The 19030-nt window shown below is 40.4% G+C and overlaps 1 protein-coding gene across 1 annotated transcript in view; it reads right to left on the reverse strand.

The window, feature by feature from the left end:
* EIF3H (eukaryotic translation initiation factor 3, subunit H) overlaps window positions 1-19030 on the reverse strand; it is a 149725-nt gene that overhangs the window by 100624 nt on the left and 30071 nt on the right. Inside the window, exon 2 of the mRNA XM_006830662.1 lies at window positions 5131-5287. Within this exon, the coding sequence (XP_006830725.1) occupies window positions 5131-5287 (157 nt within the window). The remainder of the gene's footprint in view (window positions 1-5130; window positions 5288-19030) is intronic.

A 19030-nucleotide genomic window follows, 5' to 3' on the forward strand; every position in this document is an offset into this window, starting at 1 on the left:
ATAAAAACAAACTATAAATTAATGGAGAGCAATTTCATGCTAAATAGTTTTCTAGGTAGTGAATCATCAAACTATCCTAGCATAATCCAAGGTAGCACTACTACCAACAAGTTAATCTTATGAGGAAATTATCCTTCTTTGCCGTTTTTAAAGTGCTCACTTACTAATATGTGCTAAATGAAAACTATTACAAAACTAAACACCCACTGCCAATGAGACCAATTATGACTCACAGTGACCCTATATGGGACAGAGTGGAACTGCCCCTTAGGATTTCCAAAGCTGTAAGTCTTAGGTAAGCACACTGACACATTTTTTTCCAGCAGAGCAGCTGGTGAGTTTGAACCACTGACCTTATGGTTAACTACCATACCACCACCAGAGAAGTTAAATCATTTCATGTCATATAGCTCTGAAGTACAGAACTGGAATTCTTAGCCAAGTTTTTGGGCCTCATTTTTTATCATCGGGTTGATTTCAACACAACCTCCTATGACAATGTAGGACTATGCAGCACAGTTTCCTAGGCTGTAATCTTCACCGGAGCAGAGTGGCTGGGCAGGTTCACACTGCACCAACAGGGCTCAGAGCATCTCCTTCCCATGTCTGGTCATGTAACCATGACCTTTAAGGATTTCTTCCCTTATGAGCTACAGATAGGTCCCTAGACAACTACTGAAAAACAATAAAATTGAGGCAAGTCTGCCTATTCTGATACTTTCAACTGTTCCAGTGAAACAAACACCCTATAATATCAATAATTTCCTCTCAGTGCCCACAATGCATGGTGGACTCAACATTACAGTCAAAGTTAAAGGCCTTATTTAAAAGGAAGAGACAACAACCAAAACACCATTGACTTAGAATGAAGAGAGACCGATCGCTAATGTTTTAACCTTACAAAAGCGAGGGAAAACAACCAGAGTAAGAGAAAGTGATATATGAAATAGTTGTCAGACTTTCCTAAAGGGCCAAACAGTAAAAATTTTAGGGTTGTTGTTGTTACATGCTGTTAAGTTGGTTTCAACTCATAGTGACCCTGAATAGGGTTACCAAGGAATGGCTGGTAAATGTGAGCTGCCCACCTTGTAGTTCATAACGACCTTGCGGTCCAGTGCATTATCCCAGAGCGCCATACCAGGAGGTCCATTCAGTCTGTTATAATTCTCTCATTGTAGCAGGAATAGAGCCATAGAAAATACATAAACCAATGGGCAGGACAGTGTTCCAATAAAATTCCAATTACAAAAGTTTCCTAATCTCTAATTTAAAGCTCAAATTAACATTTGACTTTTGGACCAGGCTAAAGTTTTCCGTTTAATTAAGGCATCAAATACAAACAACAAAAAGAAAGCCTAAGCAACTTCAAATACATCATTAAGTTAAGAAATGAAACGTTATTTAAAAAAATGGGGAGTTCAGTGGTTCCATACAATAGGCACTCAACTGCAAACTACAAACTCTGAGGTTCGAGCCCGCCAGCTGCTCCGTGGGAGAAACATGGGGCTTTCTGCTCCCCCAAAGATTTTAGAAAGCCTTGGAAACCCTATACAGGGTGGCCATGAGTTGGAACCAACTCAACAGCACTTAACAACAATTAAAAACTAGGTTTTTTACTTGCATAATATGAATAGAAGAGAAGATCCTTCCCTTAATATATATTATTTTGTAGTTAGGTACTATCAAGTCAGTTCTGACTCACAGCACCTCTACACACAACAGAATGAAAATATATAACTTTTGTTGTTGTTAAGTGCTGTCGAGTGGGTTTTAACTTATAGTGATCCTATATAGGGTTTCCAAGGAGTAGCTGGTGAGTTTGAACCACCAACCTTGCAACCAAACCGACTTATAGCCCAGAGCTTATCCTACAGTGACACACCAGGGCTCCAATATAACTTATGTTGTTGTGATTGTTGTTAAGTGCCGTTGAGTCAGTTCCGATTCACAGTGACCCTGTACAGGGCTTCTGAGGAGCCGCTGGTGAGTTTGAACTATGGATCTTGTGATTCGCAGTCCTACAGCACCACACCAGTAATATAACTTTTGTTGTTGTTGTTAAGTGCCGTCAAGTCGATTCTGACCCATAGTAACCCTATATAGGGTTTCCAAGGAGCGGCTGGTGAGCTTGAACCACAGACCTTGCAGTTCAAACGACTTTGCAGTCTAATGCATTAGACCATAGCGCCACACCAGGACTCCAATATAACTTTTGTTGTTGTTAAGTGGCATCAAGTCGGTTCCAACCCATAGTGACCCTGTATAGGGTTTCCAAGGAGACACTGGTGAGCTTGAACTGCCAACCTTGCAATTCCAACGGCTTTGCAGTCTGACGCATTAGCCCACAGCGCCACACCAGGACTCCCATATTACTTTTAGTGGGCATAAAATAACTGAAAAGCAGAAGCAAACAATTCAGGTCTTTGTTACTTGTTGCTAGGTGCCATTGAACCACTTGGACTCATACAGACTCGATGTGCAATAGGACAAAACACCGTCTGGTCCTGCACACAATCACTGCTGTACTTGAGTCCACTGTGGCAACCCTCTCCTTGAATGTCTTTCTCTTTTTTGTTTATCCCGCTACTTTAACAAGCATGATGTCCTTCTTTGGGGGCTGGTCCCTACTGTTAACATGTCCAAAGCATGTGAGACAAATCTCTCTCCATCCTCACTTTCAAGGAGAATTCTCAATGGACGTCTTCCAGAACATCTGTTTGTTGTTCTGGCAGTCAATGGTATGTTCAATGTACTTCACCAACAACGTAATTCAAAAGCATGAATTCTTCAGTCTTTCTTATTAACTGTCCAGCTTTCGCAGTCTTATGAGGCAACTGAAAATACCAGCTTGGGTCAGATACACCTTAGTACTCAAAGTGACATCTTTGCTTTACACCTTAAAGAGATCTTTTGCAGCAGATGTGTCCAATGCCATTATGTCATTTTATGTCTTGTGTGCTATGTCCATAGATGTTGATTGTGGATCAAAGTAAAGCGAAAGCTTTGACAAATTCATCTTTTCTGCATTTATCATGATGTTCTTATTGGTCCAGCTGTGATGATTTTGTTTTCATTCTACTGAGGTGTAAACTATACGCCTAGAGTACAGCAGCTCTGTAGGGCAGGCACTGTACTCCAAATCCGCCGGCTGCTCCCTGGGAGAAAGATGAGGTTTTCTGCTTCCAAAAGGTTTACCACCTCGGAAACCCTACACAGGTCACAAACAGTCAGAGACAATTTGACAGCGCTTAACAACAACAATCCATACTGAAGGCAACAGTCTTTGATTTTCATCAGCAAGTGCTTCGAGTCCTCTTTCATTATCAGCAAGGAAGGTTGTGCCATCTGCTCTTTAGCATGATTTAAAGCAATCAACATGTGAACTATTCTAAAATATAGCCATATAATGAGAAATCTAGTTTTTATTGAGGTTTGAGGTTTGAAAAAAACCTAATGGTAACTTATGTAAAAAATAATGTATTAGGTAAGAAAAAAAATTTCAATCGACTTTATTAGGCAATGTAGAAGTACAGGGTACGTATTATCTTAGATTTTCACATGTATAACAAAAATGGCACTCCAATTAGTCTCTAAAGATAAACCAAAATCAAAACTAATTTAGCAAATCTGTTTTATGCAAAAAGCAGATTCCAGATACCAAACAGTGATGATCAACACTCAATACTCTATAATCACTGGCTGGAAATGTCTACAAGCAACCTAGTACCATGAAAAAAATCACGGCATTTGTACCCAAGCCATTGCAGATTTCCAATGCTATTCTACCAATTCCCTAGTTAGGTGATTTTAGACAAGTTATTAACAAAGTAAGCATCAGTTTTCCTAATCTGGAAGAGGAGACTGATATGAACTCCAACTGTCTAGAGTAACAAAAGAGGATAGGACCATGTGCAGAAAGGCCACAGCATGCAACGCTGGGGCTCTTTGTTTATTACTTTAGGCAAAGGTTAAGTTTTAGCTATAAATGTTGCTATATCATTTTTAATAAGCTTCTCAGAGTGCAAGCTAGAGCAACCACATCTTGGTCAATTACCCCTAACCTGTAGGAGAAGGTAACTTCCAATGATCAATACTTAAGAGTTAATAATACCATTTGCTTTGTTCATGGTATTGTAATTGCACTCAGCAGTCTTTCTTCTTCATATTCTACATTTAAATTTTTATAAAACACAATTTACTACCTAGGAAAATTGTGACTGAATTTATAGTACTCTAGAATGGATTCTTCTTCCAATAGTAACTCTAACCTAATAAATGAGTAAATCACTTCACTTCTCAAACTCCTTGCTTGTAAAGTACAGAAACTAACAATCTTCCAGCTCTAAAACCATTACTTCTGACTAACACTGCCAGTGCTAACTGATGAGAAAACTCAACCTTAATCCTGCCTGAGACAGAAATACTATAGTAATTCAGACTAAAAAGAAAGAAAGAGTATGATCAATAAGAAAAATTAAAAAGGAGAAACCAGAAGAGAAGAAACAAAAAGGGAAAAAAATGCACACCACACAAAAGTTTTTGTTTTTTTTTTTTAATTAAACACACACACACACACACACAAGTAGCTTTGGTTTCTAGAGGTATTACTTTAATACAAAACTGATTTGCAGGCCAAACTGCAATAAATTCCTCAGTTATTTAACCTTAGCAAGAATATAATCCGTGTATCCTGCATGTTCAAGTTATTATGAGAATCTTTAATTAGTCTTTTTCCTGAGGTAGGCAGCTCAATTCATCTCTTCTTCAACACTGACTGGGTCAGAATACTAACTATAGAATGGAATGGATGACAGACACAATGACAATGCCTATCCTTCACAATGGAACTTACTCAGCAAGTCAATTTCATAATAGAAAACTCAGCTTTGCAATTTAAGAGAGATCAGAATCACAATTCCAAACACGTAAAGGCCAAAGTAGTGAAGTTTATGAAATAAATCTTCAATTCATAAAATCTACGTGATTTTTCTAAGAAAAGCATAAATTAAGTGAATTAAGTCTGCCTTAATAGAAAATCCTAGTTAACGGATCACCCAAGCTTTTAGTGATACTGCTATTAATGTCTGTTTGTGAATACTACAAAGAGACAATTAAGATAAACACCCTTACCTTCATCAAAATCAGCATCATCCTCTGTATGCTGGGGAAAAGGAAAGCAGTTGGTAATTTCAAGGCGATCTTCTACAACCAGGCCCAAAAGCACACCTTGAACAACTTCAGTTCCTTGTCCTTCTTCTTGATAATGTTTGATTATTTTTAATACCACCTAAAAGAAAATACAGAAAGAAGCTTAAAACTAATTCTTACAGCTTTTATTTCCTTTATTTCAAACAAAAATAAATAAATCATTCTAATGAGTTTGTAAAACCACAAAATTATACAATGGATTAACCAAATTTCTTATAAATCACTTCCTTCACCCTTACATAAATAATAAAACTCACACAATCTACATGTACAGTTAATCTCTTTAGCATAAAACTCATATTGCAGGCCAGATTGCAGTATCGATCAACGTATTAACCTTTGTATGTCAATATTCAAGATGGTATATGTATGTCAAAATGGCAACATACAGAACTCATGACTAAGCAGCCAATCAACTCCTCAAGGAGTTCTGGGACCCAGGAGTTCTTTCAGCCAATCAAACAATGCCTCCATATCCTGAAGTTATTATTGAGAAAGTGCTCTGTAAATCTTTGTTACAAGGAAGATAATGTGCTGACCTCAATGATGTAATGTTGTTGTTGTTAAGTGCCGTCGAGTCGGTTCCGACCCATAGCGACCCTGTACAGGGTTTCCGAGGGTGTAAATCCTTACGGGAGTAGAAAGCCTCATCTTTCTCCCGCGGAGCGGCTGGTAGTTTCGAACCGCTGACCTTAAGGTTCGCAGCCCGATTCGTAACCACTACGCTACCAGAACTCCTTAATACTGACATTAAAAAACAGAAACACTGTGTAGATCACCCCCACCCCCACCAAAATTTAAAAACAAAAACAGGAAATGGAAGCAAATACTGTTGAATTAGATGCATGGAGGAGAGTGTTATCATTACCATGAATGATGATGCAAAGCTGATGTTCTCCCATGTAAACTATCACTCATTTCACAATAAAAACTTAAGAAGCAAACAAAAGAACCAGAAACAAAAACCTCAGTGTTCTGAACACCTAAAAGCAAAACACTCTGACAAATTTTCAACTTGCCTTCCTGGCCAACCATCTCATCTCATTAGCCATAGAAAGTAACAATGGGAACATGTATTCAGTAGAATCTGGTTGGTGGCCCAAACACAAAGATAACAAGCTCAAATACTACCTAGTTTTCCTCATCTAAAAGCAAATATACCCCTCAGTGCAAACCCCCTTCAAAGACTAAGACTCAATGGGAATACATGCTCTGATTGGTGACCACGCTCGTTGAGGAAAAACAGCAATGAAGCGGCGAGCTAAGCCCTACAATGTTCAATATAGACTTCTGTGAACCCGAGTGAAGACCTGGTTGGCCAGCAGTGTGGCAAGACCTGGGGACTCTTGGGTCCAGAGTCAGTGACATAGCCACAGAGGACTAGACTGGAGAATGAAGCATCCAGCTGAAAAGAAGAGACAGCATATGCACAAAAAACACCCACACTTGCAGAAAATACCCACTTACCCTGGTTTCAATGACTGGATGATCAGAGTTGAACCAGAAGAAGGAAAAAAAAGTATTCTGATACAATTTGATGAACTTGACCTATACCTATGGAAACAGTAGCTCAAAAGAGGGAACAAGTTCTTACAGCAAGAATCATCCCCACCCCCTGCACACACAGAGTAGACAGGGATGGGCAACTTGGACATTGGCTACCCAAAATAGGGGGGTGGGGGCTACAAAGGCAAGAAGTGACTGGCTTACAAGCTTTCAAGAGGGAATCTAGATTCAAGGGGCGTGGGGGAAGGTACAATCTCCAGTGAGTAGTATCTAATCTGTCTAGGCAGGGCTGATGACATGAAATGCAGACAGGTCTCTTGTGATACAGTAGTGAATAACTGTTATCAAGACTATTTGTGAGGGTTGGAAATGTAAAGGTAGATGTTTTATAGCAAGGAGAGGAGTGATTAACTTTGCAGTCTAGGAGCAGAGGTCCCTAGGACCATCAACGGAGAAGAGCGGAGAGCGGGACCCTACCCAGAGAAGTAGTGATGCATAAGATGGAGGCAGAGACGATGACGTGGAGCAATGGAGCAGCTGAGGACTTTAGATCCAGAGAGGGAGAGGGACTGTGGGGCTGTGGGGGCAGACTTGCAGGGTATACCCTTTGGTTAGTTCACGATGCATGGAGAGGATTGTAACCATGGCATTGAAACGATATACGATAGAATGAATGTAAAACTAATGTTCTCCATGTAAACTATCATATAATTCACAATAAAACATTTAAGAAAAAAAAAAAGCAAACATAAAATATCTTGTAGTGAATACACAGCTTTAACATAATGGAATATATTAGTCTCTCATATAACACTTCAAAAGATAAATGTCACATGGGTGAGCAGATGATTAATTTAAAAGCTGATTCTTACAAATAAAGTAATTAATATGTAAAATGCTCAGTACAGTACTTGATATCCCATATTTATTAATAGCTCTATTATTATGATTCAATATAAACTCATGACCTGATAAGCTTAAAGTTCTGAGTTAATTAATATTATTGATGGGATCACTGAAAACAAAGGCAATGGTCAATGATTTAATGAAAAGTTCTCAGATGGAAAATATGAGTCTAATGTTTATTAGTGCTGTATTGATTGGTATTCCATTTAAAACAAAAGCATTCTTGATAGAAACGACAATTAATAATCATTTAATAATAACAGGCTACATGTATTGCCAGGCAGTATTCTAATGATTCTACATGATTTTCCCTGGCATCAGGATTGGAGGAAGACTCACTAACAATATACCATATGCACAGGATAGCTGCTCCTTGAAAGAGGACTTAAAATACTTACTGATGAAGATCAGACTTAAAATACTTACTGATGAAGATCAGACTTAAAATACTTACTGATGAAGATCAGACTTAAAATACTTACTGATGAAGATCACAACCTTCAGTATGGATCACACCTCAATGTAAAGAAAACAAAAACCCCACAACTGGACAACTACATAACATGATGATAAATGGAGAAAAGACTGAAGCTGGCTTTCAGTGCCCACAATCAACACTTACGTGAGCAGCAGTCAAGAAATCAAATCTGCTGAAAAAGACTTCTGTAAAGTATTCAAGAGTAAAGATACCAGTTTGAGGACTAAGGTTCACCTGATCCAACCAAAGTCTTGGTATTTTCAATTGTCTCATATGCATGTGAAAGTTGGACAATGAATAAGGAATCAATGATTTGAATTGCAGTGCTGGAAAAGAATATTAAAAATACTATAGACTGCCAGAAGCACAAACAAATCTGTGTCAGAATGCTCATTAGAAGCCAAGATGTCAAGACTTCATCTGTCATACTTTGGACATATCATCTGGAAGGACCAGTTCCTGGAGAAGAATACTATGGCTTGGTAAAGTGGAAGGTCAGTGGAATAAAGGAAGACCCTCACAGGATGGATTGACACAGTAGTAGCAGCAATGGGCTCCCACATAACAACAATATGAGGATGCTACAGGACCCGGCAGTGTTTCATACTGTTGGGCGTAGGGTCGCTGAGAGTTGGAACAGATGCAATGGCACCTAACAACAACATTAAATCATATAACCTGCACAACCTTATAAATTACTATAGTCATCTTACAGTTAAAAAAGCTGGGGCAAAGAAAATTAAATACATAGCCAAAGGTAACACCCCTAGGTAGCAGGGTTATTGTTAGATGCTATCAAGCACTACTGGTTCTGTCGCCATCCTCACAGCGTTTGCTGTATTAGAGGTCATTGTTGCAGTCACTGTGTCAATCCCTCAGTTGAGGGCCTTCCTCTTCCTCGCTGATGCTCCACTTTACTAATGAAGTGATTGAGTCAAGAGATTTAAACCCAGTCAAACTCCAAAGCTTGTGTGTTTGCTTTTAATAATGAGGAAATTACTTTCATATCAGTAACTCAAATAAGAATTAAAATGATGAGTGATGACCAGACACAAAACTACATCACATGGATACAACACAGATCTTTTAAGGTTAATAAGCAATCAGTCAGGGAATTTGCTTATTATAGAGGAGAACCAACTGACATGACCTGCAGATCTTCATTCAATGCAGTGAAATGAAACAGGTGCACAAACTTCACAGATTCTTAAATAAAGGGCCTCTCCACTTCGTGAAAGGCACACAAAGAGGTTTTAGAGTCATACAAGTATGGTCTAACCCTAAGGTCCATCATTTGCTTTTAGTAACCTTGGGAAAGCTATTTTATCTTCATCTTCTGAAACACCAGACTTCTGTTTTACAAAAAGAAGCTATTTCTTAGCATTGCTGACACTACTAAGAATGAGATAATGTACAGAAAATACGTCACACAAGGCTTGTCAAGTAAAAAGTGCTCATGAATGATCAATAGTATTGATGCTGTCAATAAAAAGAGAGCAGAACTACTTAGCTCCATTCAACTTCTCTCTCTACTAAAGAAAGTTATTTCACATTTAAAAAATACAACAGAGGAAGCCAGGGCAAGATGGCTGAACAGGAAGATGCACTGAGCTGAGCCTGTGCATCAAACGCCCAGGAGACTGAATGAAACAGATACTGAAGGTGATCCTAGAACCCTGAGCATCAGGGGATAGGATAAAGCAGTGGTCTGAGTGCCGAATGCAAGGGAAGGCTGAACAGGAGCAGCCAGAGACAAGAAAATAAGCAGACTGTGGGCAGGCGTGGAATGGCATGGCCATCTTGGGCTTTTGTGGGCAGTTCGATACAGTGGCCTGCAGATACAGGACAAAGCTTGAGGTTGGCGGCAAGTGGGTACAGTTCTGCCTTGTTTCCGGACCCAACTGTTACCCAGGGGCTGGTCACCGCCATCGCCAAACCAGTGAACAAATGGCATCCCATCCTTTACAGCCTCTGGTCTACCTGGAGTCAGACACCAGACATAGCACCCCTGTTCCTGGAAGTGCATGAATCTGCCCTGAAGTAGGTTACACAGTGAGCCCAGAACCGCTTTCACACTTCTGGTCTCTACTGCATCCACCAGTAGACAGGTGGTGAGAACTTGAGAATACAATGACAGATCATCAATCAACTATAAATACAGCACGACAGTGCCTTGGAGAAAACTTCAGCTTACATGAAGACACATGACAAATGGTGACCAAAAGCACAGTCAGAAAATATCAATACCGGAAATTATATCAGAACTACCTGAAATTAAAACAATGCTAATAGGGCAACTTCAATGGATTAAAAGAATTATCAAGGAAACTGCAAATGAACTCAAGGAAAATATGGGTAAAACTTTAGATGAATTCAAGAAACTGACAAAAATAAGTGGACAAAAAAAAAAAAATGGGGCTCATACAAAATCATCAATGGAAGGCCAAATTATTGACCTTGAAGGAATCTCTCAATCTTCATCTGCTAGAGGAATAATCAGAAAAACAAACAAACAAAAGGATCCAGAGAAAGCCTAAGATCAGTGTGGAATACCATCAAGAGAAATAATTCACATGTGGACTAGAATTCCAGAACAGGAAGAGATAAAAAAAAACACCAAAGAATACTGACCACAAGTTGATGGAAGAAAACTTTTCTATTATTATAAAAGACAAGAAAATGGTCATTCAAGAAGCTAATGAATTCCAATGACAGACCTCTTTCAAAAGAAAAATACTAACATATTCTAATCTAACTTTTTAGAACCAAAGATAAGAAAAGAATCCTGAGAGCAGCTCAGGAAAAAAGAAAAATTACCTACAAAGGAGAACGAATAAGACAAAAGCCCTGATTTCTCAGCAGAAAACATGCAGGTAAGAAGTCAAAGCAATAATACACATAAAACTATGAAAGAAAAACTTGCCAACCAAGAATCCTTGTTGTTGTTAGGTACCATGGAGTCGGTGCCAACTCAGTGACTCTATGCACAACAGAGGGAAACACTGCCCGGTCCTGGGCCAAGAATCCTACATCTAGCAAAACTGTCTATCAAATATGACAGTGAAATTAGGTCATCTTCAGATAAACAGAAATTAAAGAAATTTGTGAAAGCAAGACTAACCCTGGTGTGGCACTGTAGGATAAGAAGTACTGTACTGGTATCCACAAGGTTGGCAGTTCAAACCCACCAGCTGCTCCACTCATTTCATAATAAAAGCTTTAAAAAAGAAAGACAATGATATACAGGGTCACTATGAATCAGAACCAAGGAGCTCTGGTAGCACAGTGGTTACAAGTCGGGCTGCTAACCTCAAGATCAGCAGTTTTCAACTACAAGCTGTTCTGCGAGAAAAAGATGAGGCTTTCTGCTCCCATAAAAATGTATAGCCTTGGAAACCCTGTACAGTATCGCTATGAGTCGGAACCAACTCCATGGCACACCTCCACAATCATCACGAGTCAGAACTAACTCAAAGGCACTTAACAACAACAAAAACAACAGAGCAAGTTACAAAAAAATACTAAAGGGCATTCTTGGGCCAGAGAAACAACAACCTGAGACTAACATACATGACACTATCACCTAAACTGAACCCACATATGCAAGTATTCAAAGAAAAGCAAATCTACAAGACTGAAAACAGAGAACAAGTAGCAACAAGAATCATAAAGTAAAAAGAGGGAATAATGTAGTTACAGAACTTCCAAACGAAAAGGAATCAAGTAGATTTCAAGAATGAATGGATGAATAATTAATAAACCCGACTGTAATGTTGAAACTAGACCAAGTCTTACTCCTACCACTAGCCCAACCCTTACCCCTAAAACTATTCCCAGTCCTAACCAAATCACTAACACTAAACACTCTCCTTGGTAGAGGTGGTTGTGTGCCACTGAGTCGGTTCCAACTCATAGCAACCCTGTTACAGGGTTGCTGAGACTTAGTGGGAGCAGGAAACCTCATTTTCCTCCCAAGGAGCAGCTGGTAGATTCGAACTACTGACCTTGTGGTTAGCTGCCCAGCTCATAATCTACTCTGCTACCAGAGTTTCTTTAACTCCTAGGCCTAGTCATAGCCCTAACCCTAACTCTCACTCCTTACAGGTAGAAACCTGTCCCCATTAAAAAAAGACCATAACTTATGAAGAGTTACTATAAATACACCAACCAACTCTAAATGATTTCAAGTCACTAGTTTAGATTCAGAGTCACTGTACCAAACAGAACTGATCAACATTCACGCATATCATGAGGTAACACATGGATCAAGAACCAATGGTACTGAAAAAGCCATCAAGTCGGTTTCAACTCATAGCCATCCTGTGTAGGGTTTCCGAGGAGTGACTACGATGGAGAGTCACCTAAACACTCCCTACAATGTCCCAGATGTGGTCAGCACCATCGCCAACAATGGTATCGATCTGGTCATCAGGATTTCAGACCATGGACTACCACTTCACTTCAGCTGAAGCCAATAAGCAGGGCCCCCAAATCAGCCCTGGTTTTGGCCACCTGGACATGCTCAGTGGTGGCCAGTCAGAACCCATGCCCGGCTATAGCTTCAGGCTGCCCATATCATGGGCCTACACAGAGTGCCTTGCTGGCTCCCTGACACTGAAGTCCCTGCAAGGCATTGGCATGGATGTCTACCTGCGGGAGGAGAGCGCCCGCATCTGAACCCAGAGAGTCGTTGGCTTGCTTGCCTGCCCTGCCTGGTCACATTCCTGGCTAGGAGCTTCCAGATGAGGCAGGGGCCCAACCTGCTGCACTTGCTGCTATATCTTGGGTCTTAGGGCCGCAAACAGACAGAATTATGTGGAGTTGGGCACCACCACCCTCAATAGGATCTACTACTTCCTTGCCTTCAGGCCTTTTTGTTGTTGTTAAGGGCCATCGAGTCGGTTCCAAACCATAGCAACCCTCTATAGGGTTTCCAAGGGGTGACTGGTGAGCTTGAACCACGGACCTGACAGTCCAGTGCATTAACCCACAGCACCACACCAGAAGTCCCCGTGCCTCCAGCCTCAGCTCCATCATTCTCATTCCTGGGAGACCCCCCCACGTTGACCTGCTGCTTGTTATTAAAGTTCACATTTTGAATGCCAGAAAAAATAAAAGTGTGTGGAAAATGGAATTAAAAAGTAATGGAATTTTTCCATGACATTTTTAAAGCCCTTCTTAAATGAACTATTTTTCCTTGTTAGAATTTTGCTAACTTCTTGTGAAACTGTGCCAGGTCATGGCTGTCAACATTGTTTTTTGCACATTGTTGTTAAGTGCCATTGAGTCTGTTCTGACTCATAAGGACCCTGTACTGTTCCTAAGGAGCGGCTGCTAAGTTTGAACTGCCGACCTTGTGTTTCAAACTGACCTTGTGGCCTAGTGCTTTATCCCACAGCACCACACCAGGACACATAGGAACCACCAAAGATTTCTTCAAATATATGCACTAATCTCCTGTGTCTTCTAGCGTTCCTCACTCACTTTGATTTCAGCCACAGATCAGTGAGTTCATCAACAGCATTCATCAACCTAAATTTGTGTTGTTTTTAGGTGCCCTCGAATCGGCTCCAACTCCATACCACAGAATAATTAATACACTGCCCAATCCTGTACCAGCCTCACAAATGACGCTTACTGAGTCCACTGCTGCAGCCACTGTATCAATCCATCTTGGGGGGCCTCCTCTTTTTCGCTGACCTTCTATTTTATTGAACATGATGTCCCTCTCCCAGACTGGTACCCCCTGATATAAAAGTATGTGAGATGAAGTCTCATCCTTTCTAAGAGGCATTCTGGCTGTACTTTCTTAAGCCAGTTTTGTTTGTTCTCCTGGCAGTCCATTACACTTTGCATATTCTTTGCCAACATAATTTAAATGCATCTATAGGAATCGGGCTGCGAACCTTAAGGCCAGCAGTTCGAAACCACCAGCCGCTCCGCAGGAGAAAGATGAGGCTTTCTGCTCCCATAAAGATTTACAGCCTCGTAAACCCTGTACAGGGTCCCTATGGGTCAGAACCGACTCCACAGCACTTAACAACAACAACAATAACCTGACACAGGTCCAGCCACATAAAAGATATTCAAAATGTACCTGAATATTTGAAAGGTTAGTCGACATCAAGCACTCCACTAACTGCCTTACATGTAATAACTCATCAACTCATAACATCTCTAGGTCAGTAATATGATTTTCCGTGTGAAGAAAACAGATAACTTGACACAGAAGTATTAAAGCAAGGAGGTAAAATCTAATTCTGACTCCAAGGCATTTTCATTACTTCACTGAGACTGAGTAATTTGAGGTGCTCCAAACTAAGGAGCTCTGGTAGCGTAGCGGTTACGAGTTGGGCTGCCAACCTCAAAGTCAGCAGTTTGAAACTACCAGCAGCTCCATGGGAGAAAGATGAGGCGTTCTGCTCTCGTAAAGATTTACAGCCTCAGAAACCCTGAGCGGGGTCACTATGAGTTGGAACTGACTCCATGGTACTTAATAACAACAACAAACATGTTTATAATGATAAGGCTGAACAGCTAAGATACAGTGGAGACAGATCTGGCAGAAGTAACCGGGGCTACAAAAGCAGGGATTCCTACACAGAGTGTGAAAACATTAATGACAGGCTACAGGGTCAGGCCGACTGATTGGAAGAGATCCCTATTTGTGCCCATCCCAAAGAGAGGTGACCCAATGCAATGCGGAAATCATCAGACTATCTCTTTGATATCCCATGAGAGTAAAGTTTTGCTAAAGGTAATACTGAAACAGCTACAATCATACATTGACAGAAAACATCCAGAGGTTCAAGACAGATTCAGAAGAGGCCGTGGAAAGAGGGATATCATTGCTGATGTCCGATGGATCTTGACTATGCAAAGGCTTTTGATTGTGTGGATCATGACAAGCTATGGACAACACTGCGAAGTATGAGTATTCCGGAACACTTAATTGTACTCATGTAGAATCTGCTTCTGGACCAAGAGATGAAACAGAACATGGGAACACTGAATGTTTTAAAATTAAGAAAGGTGTGCGACAAGGTTGTATTCTTTCACCATTCTCATTCAACCTGTATACTGAGTAAATAATCCAAGAAGCTGGGTTATATGAAGAAAACCATGGCATCAGGATTGGAGGAAGACTCATTAACAACATGCGATATGCAGATGATACAACCTTGCTTGCTGAAAAGTCAAGAGGACTTAAAACATTTACTGATGAAGATCAAAGAGCACAACTTTTGGTGTGGATTACACATCTCAATGTAAAGAAAACAAAAATCCTCACCACTGAACCAATAAACAACATTCTAATCAATGGAGAAAAGATTTAAGTTGTCAAGGACTTCATTCTTCTTGGATCAATTATCAACACTTACGGAAGAAGAGATCAGATGACGTATTGCATTAGGCAAATCTGCTGCACAAGACCTTTTTAAAGTGTTCAAGAGCAAAGATGTCGGCTTGAGGACTACGGTGTGACTGATCCAAGCCATGGTGTTTTCAGTAACCTCATATGCATGCAAAAGCTGGACAGTGAATAAGGAAGACCACAGAAGAATTGATGCCTTTGAGTTATGGTGTAGGAGGAGAATACTGAATGTGCCATGGGCTGTCAAAAGAACCAACAGATCCATTTTGGAAGAAGTGTAGCCAGAGTGCTCCTTGGAGGCCAAGATGGCCAAACTTCGTCTCTCATACCTTGGACATATTGTCAGGAAGGACCATTCACTGGAGAAATATATCATGTTTGGTAAGGTGGAGAATAAGAGAAGTGGAAGACCCTCAGTGAGATGGACTGACCAAGGGCAACATCGATGGACTCAAGCATGGCAACTATAGTAAGGTTGGCCCAGGACCGGGAAGTGTTTTGTTCTGCTGTGCATAAAGTTGCTATGGGTCGGTACTGACTCAATGACACCTAATAACTATAATAAACAGGGTCAGGCAGCAAAAGGCTAGGAGGGAAAGACTTTTGTGCCCCAGTTCCTATAGGTAAAGTGTCATCAAAAAGAAAGTGCCATTAGCTGCAGGAGGGAATACCACTTTCAATCTGGAGCAGCACTATTCTCACAGGCCACAAGATGGGATTGTGCCCCCACACAACTCCTGTTGCAGTCGTGTTCATGGTCTCATTTCCTCTCCCTCCAGTCAACATTGTGCCTCTGTCCATAAAACAGTGCTGATATTTATTGCTAATTAATCCTGTTTACTGATGCCATGCTACGATTTTAGTTTTAAAATCAGATATCTGGAAAGCTTAGCAGTTCTCCAAACAAAACACAATCCATATTACTTTTGTTTATATGTGTCACAATGATTCCACACACACTCAGAAGCCTTACAACACTTACTCTTTACCAAATGACCTAAGAAAGAAAGAGGGGTCCTCCTTCCGGCCTCATATTAGAGTTTCTGTTGTTTTTGTTGTTAAGTGCAGTCAAGTCAGTTCTGACTCACAGCGTTCATGTAAAGGGTTTCAGAGGAGCTGATTTTAAGATTAGCAGTCATCCAGTGCTTAGCCTAAAACACAATATCAGGACTCCTATGAAGCATTATAAAATATTGATTTCAGAAGCTACACCTAAAACTACAAATGAAATTCTAAATTTATTAATCTGGACTAGGTTTACTATATATTTGTGTGTTCTCGTTTTTTTCTTTCTGGTTCATATTTTTATGTTTTCCAGGTGATTCCAACATGCTACTTCATTCTAAGCCTTACTGTAGTACAAAGAAACATGTATTCAAAAACATGTACTAAAATATGATTAGAAAATTATAGAAACTATTATCAAACAAAAATATCAACATGTGAAGCTATTGTTTCTTGACAAATCCTCATAGAAGTTTACATACTTCTGAAGGCAGCATTCCCATCTCTCTGACCACTCCATGAAGAATTCTGTGATCTTCAATTTGTTTTGTTCTGAAGTACCGTCGAGTTGATTTCAACTTACTAGCTACCCAGTACAGGGTTTCCGAGGAGCGGCTGGTGATCTTCAATTTACACATATCAAAAACAGTAATTTTGGCATCCTCGAGGGATTAAAATGTTTCTCTTCAATGTTTTTTAGTTTTGGGAAACAAAAGGAAGTCTGAAAGGGTAAGGCATACGGGGTAAGGTTTCTCAATGAAATTCTCTGAGGGCAGTCCTTGGAAAAAATGAAAAAGTGCATTGCTGTGACAGAAAAAAAAATTCCTCGTTGCAATTTTCCTAGACTTTATCTCAACAATGCTGCTTTCATTTCCTGAAAATGTCTTCATAACTGTTGTTGCTGGAGACCGGAGAGTCAGTTCTAACTCACAGTAACCTTAGCCACAAAAGAACAAAACACTGTCCGGTCCTATGCCATCCTCAAAATCATCGTTTCATTTGAGGCCATTTTTATTGCCACTGTGCCAATCCATCTCATTGACCGTCCGCTTTACCAGTGATTCGGTCCTCCTGATAATATACTTGAAGACGAAGTCTCAGCATTCTGGCTTCTAAGGCGCATTCTGGTTGTATTTCTTACAAAATAGATTCGTTTGTTCTTCTGGCAGTCCATAGTGATTGTAATACTCTTCTCTAACACCGTAATTCAAATGCATCAATTCTTCTACGGTCTTCCCTTTTCATTGTCCCACTTTCACATGCTTATGAGGCTACTGAAAATACCAGACACATCTTCAGAACTGTTGTTGTTGTTAAGTGCCATCGAGTCAATCCCGACTCATAGCAACCCAGCATAAGACTTCCAAGGAATGGTGAGTGAGTTCAAACTGCTGACCTCGCAGTTCAAATAACCTTGCAGTCCAGCGCTTATCCTACAGCCCCACACCAGGACTCTAACCTTCATAATAAGCCTCCATAATAGTCTCATGCCCATCAAAAAAATTCTATGAAGATTAACTTCTTTGGGATCCCACAAAACAGTTTTCATAACCTTCTGAACTGACCAGTCATAAATTTAAGTGGCTCAGCAGATTCTTCCAGAAGCCTATGTTTTGGCTGGCTCTTGCTCTCTGGATCATATTGGTAAAACCAAGAAGTGTCTCCCACCGTTCATGTGTCAGTTTATTATACTGTGGTAGCCTGAGTGTTTCTGTGATGCTGGAGGCTGTGCACCTGGTATTTAAAATATCAGCAAGGTTAACACCCAATCTGTGTTAGAAATACAGTCAGAATGCTCCTTGGAAGCCAGGATGGCCACACTTCATCTCTCTTACTTCAGACATATTGTCAGGAAGGACAAGTCCCTGGAGAAGGGATATCATGTTTTGTAAAGTAAAGGGTCGGAGAAAATGAGGAAGACCCCCCCAATGAGAAGGACTGGCACAGTGGCAACAACTATGGGCTCAAACGAAGTAACGATTATGAGGTTGGAGCAGAACCAGGCACTGTTTTGTTCTGTTGTGCATAGGATCGCTATGACTCGGTACTCACTAGATGGCAATTAACAAAAACAACAACAAGGTAACACCCATGGTGGACAGGTTTCAGCATGCCTTCCAGACTAAGACAGACTAGGAAGGAAAGGCTGATCATTTCTGGAGGGTTGGCTTTCTATGAAAATCTTATGAATAGGAACAAAACACTGTTTGACAGAATGCCAGAAAAATGAGCCTCTCAGCTTGGAAGGCACTCAAAATATGAGAGGGGAAGAGCTGCCTCCTCAAAGTACAGCTGACTGTATTGATGTGAATGGAGCGAAGCTTTCAGGATTTTCATTTGCTGATGGGGCATAGCTCAAAATGAGGAGAAAGAGCTGCAAACATACATTAATAATCAGGGAAGTAGAGGGAGGGAACTGTAGAGCCCAAGATAGTGGGTAGACACATCATAGTTCGGGTGCAGAGGAGGGCAATACACAAGAAAGGAAAGGGGGTAGAAAAACAAAGAAGATAGTAGACCTCTGAGGCAGGTTTGCATGCTTTAAATGGAAC

This window comes from Chrysochloris asiatica, unplaced genomic scaffold (genome assembly GCF_000296735.1).
Source record: "Chrysochloris asiatica unplaced genomic scaffold, ChrAsi1.0 scaffold00001, whole genome shotgun sequence".
Lineage (NCBI taxonomy): Eukaryota > Metazoa > Chordata > Mammalia > Afrosoricida > Chrysochloridae > Chrysochloris > Chrysochloris asiatica.